The sequence below is a fragment of the Sebastes umbrosus genome, chromosome 1 (genome assembly GCF_015220745.1).
Source record: "Sebastes umbrosus isolate fSebUmb1 chromosome 1, fSebUmb1.pri, whole genome shotgun sequence".
In the NCBI taxonomy this organism is placed as follows: Eukaryota; Metazoa; Chordata; class Actinopteri; order Perciformes; family Sebastidae; genus Sebastes; species Sebastes umbrosus.
Genome location: NC_051269.1, coordinates 16194293 through 16213737, shown reverse-complemented (window position 1 = coordinate 16213737; position 19445 = coordinate 16194293). Strand labels below are relative to the sequence as shown.

General features: G+C 40.2%; 1 protein-coding gene across 1 annotated transcript in view; it reads right to left on the bottom strand.

Moving 5' to 3' along the window:
* Nucleotides 1-19445, bottom strand: part of asic1b (acid-sensing (proton-gated) ion channel 1b) — a 198235-nt gene that overhangs the window by 169812 nt on the left and 8978 nt on the right. The window contains exon 2 of the mRNA XM_037785119.1: nt 14515-14710. Coding sequence (XP_037641047.1) covers nt 14515-14710 — 196 coding nt within the window. The remainder of the gene's footprint in view (nt 1-14514; nt 14711-19445) is intronic.

Sequence of the window (19445 nt, the reverse complement as noted above, 5' to 3'; positions counted from 1 at the left end):
CAACAAAAATGCAAGATAATTTATGTGTCTAACTATTATGATAATCAGTAATTTTGTAATTCATGAGAGCTGCTTTGGCACTCAGCAGTAAGCCATTTTATGCGGGGAACACACAACCAGTAATCTAGCCAATTTTGGCCAGATTCCCCCCTCCCGACAACAAAGCCTTGATTATCTTTCCAGATGTTTCTGTGGTGTGAGGTATGTTAAGAGTGTTTATTACATCCCCCGATCGGCTCAGAAGTCCATCCTGGCCGCACGATTTCAAAACGCAAATATTGAACATGTTCAATATTTCGGATAAGATATCCTGTTGTGGGTGGGGAACAACGAGGACAGCCGATGACGCAATCATGCGGGAAAGAACGATAACCAATTGAGAACCAAGCTGACTGAAGCGGAAGGACAACAACCGCAGTAATGGTGGCCGTGGCTAATGCATGGGCTAATGCAAAACTAGAATCATCATTTTTCTTTTTTCTTCGTAAATTTTCAGTACAAAGTAGTGAAAAAACTAACATCGCTAATTCTTCCTGCCATGGTTGTTTAGACTAAAGTCACGTTTGATCGCGAGAGACTTTGCGAGGTTTCTGTTTTTTGATGTTCATGAAATAGTCTGTTAGTGTGTGGTGTGCTGCTGTTTCGGCCAAAACGTAGCTCAACACACACTATAGGAACAAAACTATTAAATCTAAACACACAATATGTAATTCCTGCTGCTAGGCGGCTCTCAATCAAAACAATAACAAAAGGAGTAGTTTGATGACATCGTGAAGTAGCGTGGGATCATGGGAGTTGGTGTCTTCACCATTGCCGATGAAAATCTATCTGACGTGACTCAGGCAGAAATCATGTTCACAGGCGAGGTAATGTGTAAAGGTTTTATTCATGTTACATTTAGTCACGTTTATTCACGTTATGTCATTACATTCTAATGAAACAGCCGCAGGGAACGTAACGTTAGATGAGTCGACCGTCCACATAGCTAATGTTACTGTAACGTTAGCTAAAGTTATGTGGCGAACCGCGGTCAAAACAATCATACTAAAAAGAACTTTCTGAGCGTGCCCCATCACAAGTGTTCAAAAATGACGCATTATCCGGTGTATCCCGTGTTTCCCCGGGAATAAAAATATATATAAATTAAAAAAACATTTAACATAGGTAGAGTCATTTTTAAACATTTTAATGCGGAAATGATACATATTATACCTTTAACATAACATGGTGTTATGTGAGGGCTCTCTCACATTTTCAACATCTGTTAAGATTTGAAAAGTCTTTTAGTGTTGGCCAGCCAGTTTCGTGTTTATTGGATGTACATGTATATACACGGCAAGATCAAAACGGTCAAAAGTTCAGTTCTTGATGTCACTATTCTGAGAGGTGCTGAAAGCCTGCAGACACCACTGGCTGCATCTGTAACAACTTGCATCAGTTGTCTTCTACTTTGATCAACATCAAATGGCAGAGAACTAATACGGCCTTTCCAAATTGGACGTTTTGACCTTTCCTTTATGGTGGCGTTATCTGGCCAATCACTTAAATTACTTAAATTTAAATCTAAATACCAAACGCTGGATAAAAGTAATTTTTCAGGACACCGTGAATGTGTATTTGTCAAGGCAACAAATGAGTCTCTTCCTGCTCTTTCAACACACAGTGAAGAGGTGAAATTAGATGAAAATGCTGGAAATGCTAAAAAGTCAAAGAATGGTTAGTTGATGTGATCCAGGTGAACAAAACGAAGCACAATGACATTGGCAATCAAGCAGATATCTATGACGGTACTCGAAAATGAGGCCACTACAGTTGGTGGTTTGGCTTTTTATGTTTACTAAGACACAGGGTCAGAAAAACTGGCAACAGCCTCTCTGACAAAGTCTGATAAACAGACTCCAAGGTTGCACGAGTGGAGTGAGCCAATTGTCGGATCCCGTCTCTATTGTTTAGGTAATGTATCATGCGATCTTAACTCCACTACAACCTTCCTTCCTCCTTTCATAAACAATAATCTCACTGTTTATCGGCCCAGCTGTTGGCTCCTCTGGTAAACAGGAGAATAAACTCAGTGACAGAATAAGGGTGCAGTGGCTGTATTTTAGCCGGGTCCAGTCTGCTGCAACCTCCCATCTACTGATTTGTAACCCAGACCTGGCACATCCATTGTAACTGTCAGTCTGGCATTAGGACAAAATTACTTTCCCGTATTAAAAGAGAAATGCTGCAGTGGCCAAAGTTGCAGCATTACAGGAACGCCCTTTCTTTGCCTATATGACAAACACAACCTCAAGAATCTTAGTGCCTACACTTAAGGACATATGTGAACAAATGTATAATTTTAGATATCAACCCCAAATTCAAAAACACAGATGCAACTACAGACGAGCACCACAAGGGGAAAAAGCAGGAGCGGCAGACCTGCTCCAGTTTCGTAAATTACAACCTAAGAAACTGGCAACTTTTTCGATAACTGTACAGCCTTAAGAGATAAAAAAAGACCATGAACTTTGCTTTTGGGAGCTTTAACCAACAAAGTTGCAGGTCAGCATTTTACTGTATAGGAGAAGCTCTTGAATCTGGATATAATTTGGAGCTTTTACTGACCTGTTCGCATGCACACCATACACACACACGCAAACACACATACACACCCACGTACACACATATTTAATACTGAATAGAGCCATAAATTAGATGGACTGCATGAATATGCTGCCTGCACCTTTCTGAGGTCTGCACACAAGGAACTGGGCGGGTGTGAACTGTACACTCAGCAATCTGTAAATGATTTCTGATGCTTTTAAAATCCCTCACCACCCCCCACCGCTGGGGGAGGGAAAAAAAAAATCCATCGCAAGGGAATAGTGAGATAAAAAAGACTGCGAGCTGAGGAAACATTAAAAGATAATGACTGACAGTTGTCTTCAACAAAGAGGAGAAAGGTTAAGAAAGAAAAATGTAGGATGCAACACCATGGTTACAGAGGTTAGAATTATGTTTATATATATCTCATCAATTATACTATATTATATATGGTAATTAAACATTAAAAAGTGACATTCAGCAGGCAGCATGGATGAGGATGAGAAAAAGAGGACTGCTTCGGGATCCTGCAGGCAGAGTCTGATTATTGAAACACTGCTGGAAGGCATGTTCGTTTAAACTGGTGGATGTCTGATCTGGCAGCTACACACCACTATCGCTACCGCTCACTGAAGCACTGAGCCACTGTCTTCACTCAGGACAGCCCGGATTTGAAAACTACCAATTATTGAAGTCTTTCTTTTTTCTATTTGAACACTGGGCCCTGCAGCCACCTTCTGGTGTTACTCTAGGAGGTCCACTGTGACCAAGACCAACACACAACAAAGTATTTTTAATGTAGCCTCATTTTTAATTTTAGATCATTTAAATAAAATATTCATATTTGCCTCTGTGTGGGAGGACACATCACGTTATTACACTTTTCAGTACAAAAAGTGTTGACAAATAAAGCCAACACTCAAAATTTTGATTTTGAGAAACTGCTTTAAAGCTGCAGTAGGTAGAAATGGAGCATATCTGATTAAAAAAAGTTATTTTTCTAAAACGGTCACTATATCATGACAGTAGTGCATGAGACAGGTAATCTGAAAAAAAATCATGTGCCTCTGTGTCCTCCGGTGCTCCTAATGGCATCTGCAAGATGACCGGAGGAAAACAACCAATCAGAGCCAGCTGTCAATCACTCGCGAACTCTGATCAAACGGTCAAACTAGGCAGCGCTGATCAAATATGAATCAATATTCTGTTACTGTAATGCCTATTTCATCGCCTCAAATGTTTTCAGAAACATCTTGTAGTGTACTGTTTAGCTGTAAAATTAGAAAGTTTGTGACCCGGCAGCCATGTTGAGATCTGTTGAAGAAATACCAAGCACCGCCCACCAGCCGGAGCACAGCCAATAGGAACACTCAGTAGAAACACTCCCTCTGAAATGACCTGTGATTGGCCCAAGTCTCCCGTCACGGGCTAGATTTTTTAAAGTCTGAAATAGGGGTGTAAGAACATATCGAAAAAATTGAATATCGCGATATTATGTTTTGCGATACTGTATCGATTCTGAAACACTGTATCGATTTTTAATTAATATTTTACATGCAAAGATTAACTCAATACTGTCGATACTGTTATGCATTATCAAAGAGATATGCCCTCTCAAAGTAGTGCTATGATGTTGGATTTTACAGGTACTGTGATAAATGCAAATGCAAATCCCACAGTTCTGATTGCAGGAAAAAGGTAAACTTTTTTTAATCAGATTTTATACATATGGTAGTGTGGTCTTTATTCTAAGACAGTTTTCCAAAAATTTGATTACAGAGACGCAATATATCGCCTGTATCGTGATACGTATCGTATTGCCTGATTCTTGCCAATACACAACCCTAGTCTGAGAACAGAGCCACGAGGAGGAGCAGAGGTCTAGTTTTCTCTCAGAGCACTTCAGTTACAATATGCTGAAAGGTTATTATGGAATTTTTCCCTAAATGATGCCAAAAACCTTCTTCCTACTGAAGCCTCAAAAGTCTCAAAGATCTTTATCTGCAAACAGAATTGTTCATGTCATTTAAACGGATTGCTTCAGAAATTTCAAACCACTTTCGTCCTGTTTCTACAGAATTTCTAAATCTTGCCTTTTCTTGAAGCTTGACTTTGCCCTTAGTCAGAGGCAGATGAACGAGACGACGATATTCTCAAAGCCACATTTTCACAAGGTTGCAACTCTGAAACTTTGTCTCAAAATACTGAAAACAAATGCAATAAACAATGGATGAGCTGCTGCCTCCAGGCCTTGGTGGGTGAACAGACGATAACAAGGACACACGGAGGTTGTTTGAGCCTTGAGTTACAAGCCTCTACAGTATATTCATCAGAAAGGAATCCAAAGAAGCATTAATCATTTAAAACTGACTGACTGACTGACTGACTGACTGACTGACTGACTGACTGACTGGGGCAGCTAAGACAGGTGAGCACATCAAAACCTGCTCATCAAATCACATCTGAGTGAGGAAATCACAGATGTATTCAACAAAGAGCATAAAAACATAACGCCAGATAATCAGTATGTGGACCGCTTGTTCTCAGTCTTATGCGTGGCTACTCCATCGCCTTCCCTCTCACGCAACCACTTTTAGGTGTAACTCCAAAATTACCTCGACGTCGATAAAAGTGCAATGATTTAGCGGATGCAGCTAAGCCCCGGGCTTCATGAAGGTAACTGCCTACATGCTTAAACATTAACAACATATGTATTAGCAATAAAAAAAAATCAGACTTTAAAAATGCAGTAAACGATTTGTTTTTCTAATATGTAACAAGAACACAACAAATTATTCATTTCTTAGCCCCATTGAATAAAAAACAAAGTCAAAAGGAAGTTGACAGGGTATTTTTAAGGTAGTGGAGCACCCGAGAGACACGGAAAAAAAACAATCAAGACAATAGCTGGTACTGTAACATGAAAACACAGCATCCCGTCGGGACCTGGTGGTGTTCCAACTGCTTTTTCCTCTCTTTATCCCCAGACGCTGAGGCACAAAGATGACAGCATCTGTATCCTGTCCTCTGTGAAATAAAGAAACGTCTTTTTGACCTGTCTGTCGCTCACCTTCCCAAGTGTCATATCTAATAATACAGTTAAGGCAACAAAAAAAAAAGCGACATCATGCAATCTCTGGAAACAAGCACATACTCTTAACTCGCAGCCGGTCATCAATCAGCTGCTGTAATTATCAGAATCAACTTTAAATGCCAAAACCATTAATCACGTTTCCCAGTAATTTATCTTTAATGAATTCAAAAGGTGTTAATGAACTAGAGGGAAGAATACAATTTGCCAAATGTAATGTACCGAGGCAAATGTACCAGGTTTGCTATAAGAATTACTAAATTATGAAAATGATGGAAAGGGGAATAAGAGAAGGAAAAAAAGTCAGCTCTGCTAATATGACTCTGGACGTTAATTAGTCGACTAATGCATCAGTGTGCCACCTGCTAGTGCCGTGTGAATAATCACTAAGACTGTCTGCCGATTTGAAACCATACATCCGTTGTTTGTGCGGTGGAGTGGAGCGAACTGAGAGCTTTACACACTATGTGCATGCATTGAGGACCTTTGCACAGAGAGCTCACAATACCCTGCTTCTCATGCAGCTAGTGCGCCGCTGCTCTCCCTCAGTGTCTATCAATCCCCACCTCTTTCCTCCTTCCTCCTGTTCCCACTGGCTGCCCGGCACCACCAACCCAGAGCCAAACAGAGGCACACAAACCAGCGTTCTTATTTCAGGACAGTTTCCTGCCCCCCTTCCCCCTCCACTTTCTCCTCCTCTCTCTCACTACAAAGCCCTGCGCAGCCATCCGTTGCCTCTGATCTCCACCAAAGTGTTTAAAATTGATTATTTAAGGGATAAGTTCTCTCCCTCTCTTTATTTCTCTTGCATTTCTCCCCCACCCAATTCATTGTTAAAACATATTTTTTTGTGAGGATAGGAGCAGTGGCAGGGTCTCATGGATAAAATTGATTCTCAGATCTCTCCTGAATTTGCCTTCATCTGTGTTTCCCTCCTTTTTTTCAACCCTGCACCTCACACATCAGGGAACTATCTATCAAATCATTCTGCAATTAAAAATGCAACTAAGAGGTCAGGTCAAAGGTGCCCTTTTGTGTATGTGTGTAGACATTCTTGTTTTTTTCAAAAGCCCTGTCAGGAAGTCAAGGTCTAGTATCATTTCCCCCTGCCCTGCTGAAAAAGCCAACAACAGTGTGGACAATAATTACTGACTTCATAGTGACCACATATGCCAATATAAAACGTTTATCATTGCCAGAACCATCACATTATGCAACTCAAAAATGATTCCATCCTAAATTACATGAACGATGTAAAAATGTATGTCACAAACATCTTTCCATTTTATTTAAACCATATAGACTTTTTATGTGTGTTTTGTATGTTTTCATCATTAAAAAACTACTTTTAAGAAAAAAAATAAGCTATAAAAGTTGTCAAACTTCATAACTACACACACTCACACTCACGCACACAGACGTGACGAACAGCGTGGTTGCTCTTTAGTGTGCCTGTCACAATAACCCATAAACTATCAGCAACAAAGAAACAACCTGAGTCACCATAACATCATGTGTTGCGATTGAGTGAAAACTAGCAGCACGCAAGAAAAGAAGTTAAAAGCTAAAAGTACAGAATAGATGGTTGAAACATCTGGGTGACAGAAGCATGAATGAAAGCTTTACCAAATCTACTGGAAAAGACAAAAACAGACAACTCTGGTCTTGGCAGAAAATAAATATCTTCTTTTAGATATGTACTAGCGTTCCAGTTCATACAGTATATGAGTTCGGTGTCAAATGTTTGATTCAGCATCTTAGTTGGTTGAAAAGATATTTAGAATGGACACATTACAAAATCATTATCACCTCACAATTTAATTTCTAATTTGACAGATGAGAGTAAAAGATCAGACTGCGTCAGGGAGAGCCACTGGCCTCGTTACACTCAAAGGGAAAGCGTTTTTTTCATTAGGGATGCATCCATTACTCAGCAACAACCTAATTGATCCATGTCTTTGAGTTCTACAGTAATAGCAAATTGATTGATTTATCCTCAAGAGGGAAAGTGGTGGGAATTGTCCAGCCAAAAGAGAACGGCAGAATCATCGGCTTTGAGCTGATTAATGAGACGGGAATCGCTATGAATAAAACAGGGTGGAACAAAGGTGAGCTGTGTCAAAAACAATTGATGAGGAACGGGAGATTAAAGCGCATTTGGATGTCTGATATTACAAATGACAGGTACCTCAAAGGACTCGCGTCAGTCTCAACAGTCATCACATTTAATAGCTAATAGAATTAAATTAGATTACAGCAAGAATTAAGCTAAGAAATCAGATGCCTCACGCTGGCCCCAGCGCGAAGCCTACACACGACTACTGTACTAGTATCCTTTCACCATGGCTCAGCAATGAAATACAATCCCTGTAAACATGAAGGAGGCTATTTCAGACAGAAAACACTCCTCGCATGTCTAAGGGAACACTCGGATGAATTATTACAGCAACCAATAATTCTTTTAACTTACAAATGTGACGTGAGAATTGTATTTAAGAAAGATCCCAACCTATCCTTTCGATCGATTCAAAGGGTGTTTGTGAAATGTGAACCATGGTCAGGTGTCTCAGAAAGGCTTTCTCTATTGATCTCATTAGCGACACTTCTCTGGACAACGAAGGGTGGACTCTGAGGGTCAATGCACAGCAGAAATGGAGCCAATAGCTCAATAGGATGATCATGGTAATTACGTAAGAGTCTGGGTTACACAAAGTGTTGTCACAGACTTGACAGGGAGACTAAATGGGCTGACGGGAACTATGAAAGACAAATACAAATGTCTATTATGGCAGTAATTTAAACTTGAACCCATCCACAACTAAGAGTTTAACAGATATATATCACCACACAAAGATTTCAATCAAGGTGCTTAAACTTTATTGAGACTAACATTAATGTCACACTGCAATTTGATGCTGTTAGAGTTGAATATTGAAGTGTTTTTCAAGGAGGCTTTTGTGTGTTCGGTTTGGTAAAGAGATCAATGCAAGACAGTATTGAAGTTGTGCAATAATTCCAACATGTGTTCAAGGTCAGTTCTATCAATTAGTGTTTTCTGATTTTAATTTAGTTTAAAGGTATTAAAATGTCAACTGAAATTTAATTACTGAAATTGCACTTTGACATTTAGAAAATTTATCATCAGCGGATGTCCGCAAATCTCCCAAGGTTGCTACTTTCCTCATTTGGCTGGCAACTCTTCATCCTTGTGAATAGCGCAGGATAAATCATGCTGTTATCAAAGAAAACAGTACATGGAAGGAACTACTGGAGTAGTATTGGAGTGTACAGAGAGACTGCTCAGTAAGGGTGGGAAAAAAATCTATGTATCAAGATTTTGAAATGCCAGAATCGATATATTTGCTTCATTTGATCTATGCGGAGGTGAAATAAGTTATTCTTTCGCTTTTATTGTTATAGTCTGAGTAACGTGATGTCATATCTGTTCCGTATCCGTCAACCAAAACAAACCGCAGTTGGCCACAGTGACCTGATATGAGATAGTATAAAACGGCGGAGGGTCTACGTGGATACGACCTGCACCCTCACATGTTAAATCCAAAGTAGTAAACACTACACATACAGTAAAGTATGGAAACACTTTGGGTTTCACACATTGCCAGGGAAAAGCAGAACTAGACATCATGGCTAAAGCTGCATGCTAACTCTTCATGGACAGGAAACGTTATCGTATTGCGGTAACGTGCGGTCAAGCCAGCCGTCACTCTCATCTCCGTGGTCAAATCGTCCGACGCTACAACTGTAGAGCACCCACATACTGACATTTATGTAAAATGCATTCAAACGGCCCCGATGGAGCTGACCATGGATGTGTAAAGAGAACGCAGCTGACGGGAGAGCTAGCGACGGACTTGGCGAAGTTAGAGGAAGTAGACACGTGTGACTACATCTTGTTTTCAAAATAAGGTGTTAACAAAGGGAACTGTATATACAAAATACATATATTGAAATAAGATTGATTGGATTATATTCACCAGAAGTATAAAACATTACATGTCCCTTATAAATTAGAAATACAATACCACTAATTTGTGAGGGAGATTATTTTTTGATTTTTGAAAGAAAAATAATGCCTGACCATGACTGATATATTTGACTTCAGGACATTGACATGATTGATTTAAATATTTTCCAAAGTAAAAGTCCCTTGAAGTGTAGGAATCAACTTTTTCCCATGATCTAGTGTTAACAAAAAAAGTTCCCAATAAATCGTAATATCGAATCTCAATTCTTGTAGAATCGCAACACTTAAAATTCACAATACATATCGAATCGGCACCCAAGTATCATGATAGTATGGAATCGGGAGATAGGTGTATCGTCCCCCAGCCCTTCTGCACAGACAACTGTAAAGTAAAGTAAACTGACCATTGACAGGCACATGAAAAAAAAAGTAGTATAATTGTGATGATTGTCCAAATTCGTTCAAGATAGCCTGAAATCTTGACTAAATACCACCATGACCTATAGTATTTTTATTTCCTTCAATGCATTTGGATAGAAGCTGACATTTTGTTTTTAATAAAAAAAAGGTATAAGAGTGGAAAGGAGAGACCTGTAGAGCTGCCATACTTCATTGTGTCTGGGCAAACAATTGGGCAGCTGGAAAAGGGAGATACAGTGCAGCTCTGCATTCTCTGCGAGGTTAAATGAGAACAAACCTGTGTGTCTACTGATAGTACTGCTATTGCTCCTACTGTTCTGGCAGCTGCTGTTATGTGTCTTTGTGCCTCTCTGCAGCACTTGACCATTATGTTCAGTCTCATCCCAAGGACTTTGTTGTTACCTGGGCCCTCTATCCGCCCCTCTCTCTCTCTTGTTCTTATTTTCTCTCTCATGTGCCGTCTCTTTCTTTCTCTCTTTCCGCCAACCCCCTCTTAGCTTCAGTTTTGCAAACTTATAAGTCTGTCAGAGTTTCCCCCGGTGATTGAAGTCAAGTCAAGTCAAGTGTTCAAAATGAAATAACTCAGATGTTGTGACATCAATCGCCTATCAACATATTATCTGCAGAGAGTTCCATAGGGAAGCACAAAGACAGACTGTGTACCCAATCGTTTTCTTCTTACGCTGATTCTGTACAATCACGATTCCTCCATGTGTCGACGCATGTGTCTCTTTAATTAAACACAAGGTCATAAAAAAATCAAATTACGGGCCTTGTATTTCGCTCACTTTTTAGCGATTTCTTATTATCTCCTGCAGCTATGGTTCAGAAGCTGTAGGTCACCTATTAATATTAATTGAGGGTAATTTTTCTTCCCCGCTGTTCTTTAATATCAGCTGAGCTAAAAGACGTAAGCCAAACCTTCTGCATTCATAATTAGCAAAAGTCTTTTCCAAGGAGAAAGAGGAGGCAGGGACACAATGAGTGGAATAGAGGAGTGTCAGAGATAGAGGGAGGTACTAATCTGTAACACTTTCAGCAGTAATGACTGGAAATTGGTTCTATGGCACTGTGTCCCACTGGGTATTGGGACCAGTGACCATTAATGATGATAACACTGGCCTCTGACAAGGACTGTGCTTCAGATTGGATAATGGCGGACTCAACACCTGAACCTGAAAACAGTGTGAAATCAATTCCATCCGACCAAGTCCATTCATCCATCAGAACATTAGACGGTATTACATTGCGGATTCTCACCATCCCATCTGAGACTGTCTGCATTAAGTGCTACCATCGGTGCGGTCTGACTGTTTTATCTTCCGTCTCTATCAGAGCACTGATAAAATGATGCGATGCAACCGGACTCCCTGATGCCATATGTAGAGGAGACATTTGTTTCTGGCTATCTTCCACGACCAGGGAGCAGCTATACAGCGAGGCACGCTGCCGATGCTGGGGGTAAACAAGCAGAAGCTGCCGACAGTGTTAATCACAGTTTTACTGGTTCCATGCTCTGGGGTTTTGGAGGCAGAGACTGGTGGGAGTGTTCGTCATGCTTTTTTTTTTTGCTTTTTCTATCATACTGAGGATTCTTTCCACACCATTAGTGCTCTCTGCTGAGCTGTTCTATACAGGTCCACTACTGTACTAATACAGTAAACCCTGCAAAGCACCATCTGCCATAAGCACAACTAACTACAGTAAATGTGGTCACATCAGCACATTAGAGGAGCCACACCATGTGGGCCAGGTTGCAGCCCACTGCTGTACTACATGGTTTTACGGGATATGGGGGGGGGGCGGGGGGGGAGGGGGGGGGAGATATTCTACCTCAAAGGACCACTGAAGGACACAGGGTGTAATAGTGAGCCATATTAAATAATCATGTTCTTGCTTTCTTTCAGACACACTCTGCCTACATGCATGCATGTTATTCATCAAACTGGTGAACTGGTCTGGAAGAACGCCTGTAATGTAACTCTCTCTCTGTATGCATGTGGTGCAAATGGACTTGCATTTATATAGCGCTTTTCTAGTCTTCCGACCACTCAAAGCTCTTTACACTACATGTCAGCATTCACCTATTCTAACACACACATTCATACACTGATGGCAGAGGCTGCTAAGGTGCCAACTTTGCCCTTCAGGATCTAATCTAAATACTCATTCACACACCGATGGCTATGCCTTCGGAAGCAATTTGGGGTTGAGTGTCTTTCTCAAGGACACATCGACATGTGACCCGGAGCAGCCAGGGATCGAACCACGACCTTCCGATTGGTGGACATGTTTCATGTATTATTATTATATTTGTCAAATGTCTCAGCCTCTAAAGCAGTGATTCTCAAAGTGGGGTCCGTGGCACTCGGTAAGGGGGTCCACGAAATAATTTGCTGTAAATTATAAAGTTGTGCTGTATTGAAAAGTGCATATCGACAGATAGGGACCATTAGCATAAGCCTAACCAAAAAGTTCATTATTTTTAAATTGAAGCACTTACTAAAAGTCAGCTTTAGACGGGTAAGTTGTTTAAAGGTCTGCATTTATTAGGACTATGCCAGTCTTGCTGCTGTTCATTCTCTGAAAGCTTTTAAGATCAATTACTTGAGAAGTATAAATGCTGTCAGGTTGAGTCCAACTGCAATTTGAATAAAACTACCCTCTTTTTAAAAGTATATAAGTGGTATTACCTTGATTCAAATTGAAATGTTTCTGTTTAACACTATGAAATAGGTCTGAAGTACATAGAGTTCAAAAGAGTGCAGTATCTACAAAATGCACCAAATAGGAGATATTCAGTGATCTATGATGACTGGACTCTTCGTGAGACATTTACAAATGTGTATTAGGTCGCAATCACTACGGGATCCTCAAGAGACATAAACCTTATCAATACAGTGCCATCCACACTCGCCACCTGCTCTGGCATGAGCATCTGCTGGATAGTTGCTCCGTCTGGATTCGCTCCCTCTCCCACAACAGGCTGCCACTGTTTGCAATGTGTGACATTTTACTGTGGGTCCCCTTTTTTTTCTTCTGAGCCTTGTTATGTTTTTAGGATTTTTTTTCAGTCACCTGAAACAATTTTTTTCTGAGTTGGAGTTGCCCTCTGTCCATCTAAATGTTCTAGTGTTCTTTTTCTAAATTTATTAATAGTTCCTTTTCAGCATCAACAAATTTAGCATTTCAATTCTTAAACTGGTTAAGAGCTTTGCAAGTTTACATTACAGCAATTTCACTCACAAAAACAAGGTGTCCCCACTCGCTAATACAGTAGTAACTGTTGCCTTACTTACTCTGACAATAAAACAGCAGGAACCTTTAGGGAAAAAAAAGATATTCATCTGAATGAAAAAGGTATGATTTGAAATGGTCAGTGAAGAAATATCCGCCAACTCTGCAGCTCTGTTTCACTGTATTGTATTACGGCCCAAATATTTACCTTATGGTTGAGAGTCACCGCACTTATCAACCCTATTTCCAGCAGCAGTAAGCAGCCGTTCTCAGTAAACAAGCTCTGATAAACACACCGCATGCTACCAAACCGCAGACAAAGAAATTCAGATGATGAAGAAAGTCAAACATCCAGCGAATTAAAGAGAAAGAACTGCTAATTTTCTCCTTTTTTTCTGCAACAATTCAATGTCCATGCATTTCCTGGTGTCAGCAAAATGCACATTAAATTACAAACCAATTCTGTGAGTGTGTTACCTACAAAACAAGTCAATAGTGCAGTCAGTGTCTCTATAAATGTAAACAGGTGTTGTGGCTTCAGACAGCTTAGCGGTTCTCTTTACTGCTGCTGTATCTGATGCAGCCATACAACGCTCAACAGATATAAAGGTCACACGGCTTCCAGGTAATAACTGGATGTCTGTAACCATCCGACAGATGAGAAAAACAAACACTCACAGAAAATCTCCCAGAGCAACCAATTTTTTAACTTCTTACTCATAAAGCAAGCGTTATGGCACTGACCCAGGGTTCAGCAAAAAAACAAGTTTCAACCTTTTATGAGAGCATTGCTCAACCTTTGAGAGACTGTAGACTAGCGCACTAAGGCCAGCAGCACACGTCTATATGGTGTGTATCTAAGATGTACACTTAGTGGCCCTTGGCCAGTGTACACAATGGTTCTCAGTCCCATCCTGAGGGGCAACAGAGGGATCTGGACTGATTGAACTGAGGATAAAAACTGAGGATAAAAACACAGTCTATACAATTCACTACCATACATATATCCTGTCGTGTCATTTCCCAAAAGCAAACTTCAACGACGGCTGCTCGGCTGAGATCATATTATATAGATGTTATAATAAACTTTTTCCAACGCTGACCTTGTATTACAAACATGCTCGGTTGACCCTCGTCTTGGCAGGCCTCAGCGGGCCCCGCGGAGGACATTTAACTATTGATACGCCTGACTCACCACTTTGAAGTCTTCAGCACTGCACTCCATGCCCCGGTAGTAGCAGGAGAGCAGCATGTCCTTGATGTCGTGGCCCGTCCGGTCGTAGAATTCGCGCATGTTGAAGGGGCGGGGCTTATAGTTGTCAAAGTCGGCCCTCTCCTTCAGCACCTGCATGACATTTTCCTCCACCATGTGTGGGTCCCGGATCTCATACCTGGACAAGAAGGTTCTGGACTTAGTTAATGTGGACATAGAAAGCACTTTCATGAATACACACTAATAAACCACCTTGTCTAATTTCTTAATTTTGGCATAAAACCAACATAACAGCAGTCTAATTTTATGATCACGTGACAATGTTTTGTTCTACTGTTTTCTCAAAGTAGGTATGGAACGATATGAAAATTTCATGTCACGATTCTCCTGTCCAAAATAATTGCAATTCCCGATATTATACCGATAATCATCAATAAATATGCGTAAAACTCCTAAAATGGCACTACAACAAACTGGAATCACTCTTCCTTAAGAAACTAATATTTTATTGTATCACAGAGAACATCATTTTTAGTGAAAAAAAACATCTTAAATACGGTAATCATAAACCATAAGGTGCCCATGCATAACCAAAGGATAAATACATTTAAAAAATAGCAACATTGTCTGTTCTTTCTTACATGATTCATAATTCCTGTATTTATTAAATCAGGCTCTATTTTTCACTTCTCTATAATAGCGAAAGCTTTTTCAAGTCGTTCGAGAGAATATTCCATCCCAATTATCCCGATAATAGAAATTCACCATGATCAATTTATTGTCCGATTTCTTATCGCAATCGGCGATAAAGTCCTATATCGTCCTATCCCTATCTCAAACAAACAAATGTAATCTCAAAATCACATGCAAACTTTTCTATAAAGTCATAAATTGCTGCATGAATCATAAGAAAGGGTATTTTTGAAATGGTTTACTTTGAAATTAATACTCTGATATGAACAGCAAACAACAGAATAGTGCAAACATCAAACATTCATTTTCTTTAAACACAAAACTTGAACCTACCCATGAAAGAGTAAAAAAATAGACATGACCTCAATGAATTCCCGTAGACAGACAGTAGAGCAAGACACAACTTTAGCTGTACCTCAATTCCATTTCTAAAAGTGCATTTAAAGAGTTTGGCAGGCAGACAGGTGTTTTTTGGCAGGACAATTGGGATTGACATGTAAAAAATTAACAGAGAAGCCGCAAAAAAGAGCACATTCACCCTCTAACTGAACAACATATGTGCATGCCAGCTCTCCCAGTCCTGCAGTTAGCAAGCACTCAAAATATTATCCACATGTTGTCTGAAACTGGCAGCGTAGCAGTGGCATGCCAGCCTCCATGAGTGGCGCTGAGTGGGGGAGAAAATGGCTCATTATAAAAACGATGGGAGTATTTCCTTTCACACAATCATGTTAATCATTCTGCCAAATAATTAGGATTAACTGTGGTGGCAAAGTGTTTTCACGTAGTAAGCATAACAGTGTTCATAATGCTGTAATTCAGATCCTGGGCACTCTGGAAAAGAGTACAGACACTATTTAGCAAAACACTTCACATAGCATCTGCTGCATGTTTTTTCTCAAAGGCAAAGCGTAATTAGGTGTTTCATGTGGGGAAGCGAGCACACTGACTCTTGTTCTGTCTCTCTTTCCTCCACACAAACACATAAAAACACAAAGTATGATTCATTTGCATGTATCAACACACATCAAAACTGAAACTCAACTGCAATAGCCATGCAGTATAGGCCTACTCACAGAAAGAAAACAGTGGAGAAGTCATTTATGACATGCCTCTGCCTGACAACCACCATCAACCTCCAGCACCTGCTCACAGTCAGTCAGAGATATAAATTAACCTCAATTAACTGGTGTGGCCCTGCTTGGAGAAAAAGACAGCCCGTTGATGACCCCTGCTGAGCAATGGGCCATCAGTGGTACAAGCATTCCAAATTATGGGATGCTAAGATTAAGCACTACTGACAGACATTTATGAGAATAATTAGCGAGGACACACAGAGTCTATCTGAGTGAATAGCACTGTAAAAGACTGCATAATGGTTTATCGAATTAACTGAGCAACAGGGTAGTCGTTCCTTCTATCTCTTCCAAATTAGAGTACTGCAAAGTGGGTTTTGAGATGAAGTCCTGCATTTGTGTGTAATGTCAGAGCAGCAGCCATGTTATAATACAGTTCATATTGTGTTATTGCAATAATTTTGGACAACTCATTTTACGAGGGCTGCCCCCTCTCTTAGTCGATTTTGGTTCCCAACCTTTTTTCTCAAGGGACCCCTTTTCTATCATTGAGTAAACTGACAACCCCTGACTAGGTGACATATTTTGTGGATATTTCAAATTATATTCAATGCATATCAATAACAGTACAGAACAACTGATAAACTGCACAATTATCCCAAAGAGTAAATGCAATAACCGCAGGAAGTTTGTGTAAAACGAGCAATTTGGATGAAGTTTGATGAGATTATTTCCTGTGAATATTGCATCAGAGATTAGTTTTCCTCTTATTTTTATGAGCTTTTAATACAATTCTCTGTATTGTGTATTTCTTTTAATTTTTAACAATCAATCATACTTAATAGGCAAGGCAAGGCAGCTTTATTTGTCTAGCACATTTCAGCAACAGGGCAATTCAAACTGCTTTACATAAACATTCAAAAGAACATTAAGACATAATTAAAACAGTTATAAAAACATAAAAACGTTAAAGATTAGAAAATAAAAACAAGCTAAAAATAAAAGCTAGGATAGAAGCTAAAATAGAGTATGACACACAAGAGTAAAAGCTCTAGTGCAGTATAAGATCATTATTTGGTTTAATAAAAGGCAGCAGCAAACAGGAAAGTTTTAAGCTTTGATTTAAAAGAACTACGAGTTGGAGCATTCCTGCAGTTTTCGGGGAGCTTAATAGGCCTCTTTTTGGCTGGACCGCAGAGGGCCAGCCCTACAAACGCAAAAGTCTGTCACTGAGTGAGTGACTGACTGAGTGATGAAGTTACACGATTGGTCGGCCGAGTGTCGGAGTTTCCTCATTGGCCGTTCCTCTTTCAAAGTGAAAAGGCAGGGAACAGTACTTTACGCAAATGAGCCCGTCCAGCGCGACACGTCCGGCTCACAAAACTTGGACCAAGCTGTCAAACTAGGTGATCTACTTCTAAAATGAAACGAGATTCAGCAGTGGCGTCGCCTATTTCTCGCTTAAAATGTTTTCAGAAGTAGATTTTGGTGGTTTGTTTGGATGGAATAACAGAAAGTTTAAGAGCAGGCCGCCATGTTGTTTCCTGTTTGAAATGGCAAGAAGAAAACCAGGGACCGATCAGGTGCATTCCGCGATAGGGTGCGTCACTGCTTGAACGGCCAGGTGAGGAGAGCAGCGCGGCCTCTAGTGTCCTCACCAGACCTGGTGGACATGAAGCGCTGGATTTAACATTATACACATGACCACTGACTATTTTTGTAACAATTTAGCCACAAATTCACAGACTGACCATAGTCGGTCCAGCCATATACTCGGTTTTGACCGAGTCTTGTTTGACATATTCAGTGAAGACGCTTGGCCAGTGTTTTATTAGCTCTTAGCTTGTTTTAACTGTGTACTATTCTAATGCGGTATGAGGCTGTTTAACAGAGGGATGGCTCTGTGAATATAGCTTGTGTTCAGGTCTTCACCGTGTCCTCATTTTTTTTAAAAGTTGTCTTACACACCTTAAAATCAAGAAGGCCTTGCGACCCACTGTGAAGCTTTGGCGACCCCTAGAGGGGGTCAGGATGCCCAGGTTGGGAATGTCGTATCTTTCCTGCGACAGTGCTGTTGAAGTGATGAGGAAGGATGCTCCGCGGACACTGTTCTTGCTGGTATAATAGAGTTTATTACAAACAAGCAACAAATATCATAACGAACGTCTAGAACGTCCGGAGGTCTCAAGTCAAATCTGAAAGTCCTGCACTTCGGGGCTCTCGCGCCTCCTTATATCGGGTTCATGTCATGCAACATCTGAGCTGAGCGTATGACCATGTATGGCTCCTTTGTCCTACATGTTTATCTTTCAGCCCCTGGACATATCGTATGACCATATGTCTCCACGTATGCTTCTTACACATATGTTTACAATTAGGGGCCTCACGGTCTTGTGCAAGACTTGCAAGACTTGAAAATATACCACAGGAACCAGTGGATTCGTCAACTAATGAGTCATTTTAGTCTTAGTCCACTAAGAGTTCTTTCATCAATTAGTTGTTTTTATGCTTTTTTCACGCTGAAGGACTTATCTCCAATAAACTTATGAGCACGTCTCTGGTAAACACAAGATTAAAAGTGAAGCTTTGTGTGATTCGTTGTGAAGAAATTCAGTTTTAAAGATCTGTGGATTAAATCAACGAATCAATTTGTCAACAAAATCGTATGAGCGTTAGTCGACTAAGAATTTCTTTGGTTGAGGACAGTCCTACAATTTACATTTGCAAACATGAATAAGCCAAAGCTAGAGAAAGGCGAGTTAGAGTTGGAAACCATGAGAGACAGAGAGAGACAAAGGCATACCCTTCTCCCCCGACAATAAATCTGTGAATGACTTCGTGGACGCTGACAGCGGAGTTATTTCTCATGGATATGGGCACTACTTCAAACCATAATTGGTGGTAAATCTTAATGGATTTTTTTTTAATTCCACAAGGTCAAGCTTTGTCAGTACTCATGAACACGATTTTGTCCCTTGATGATGGGAATAATTTAAGTTGATCCATGAATAAAAAATGAAATATTACATTCTTTCTTTTGTGAGCGCTGCCTTAATATTCAACTGGCGATGTATTTTTAACTAGTGTCCCAACCAAATTGCGAGAAATGTAATATGTTCCACTGCAGTCACAGTGTTGTTTACC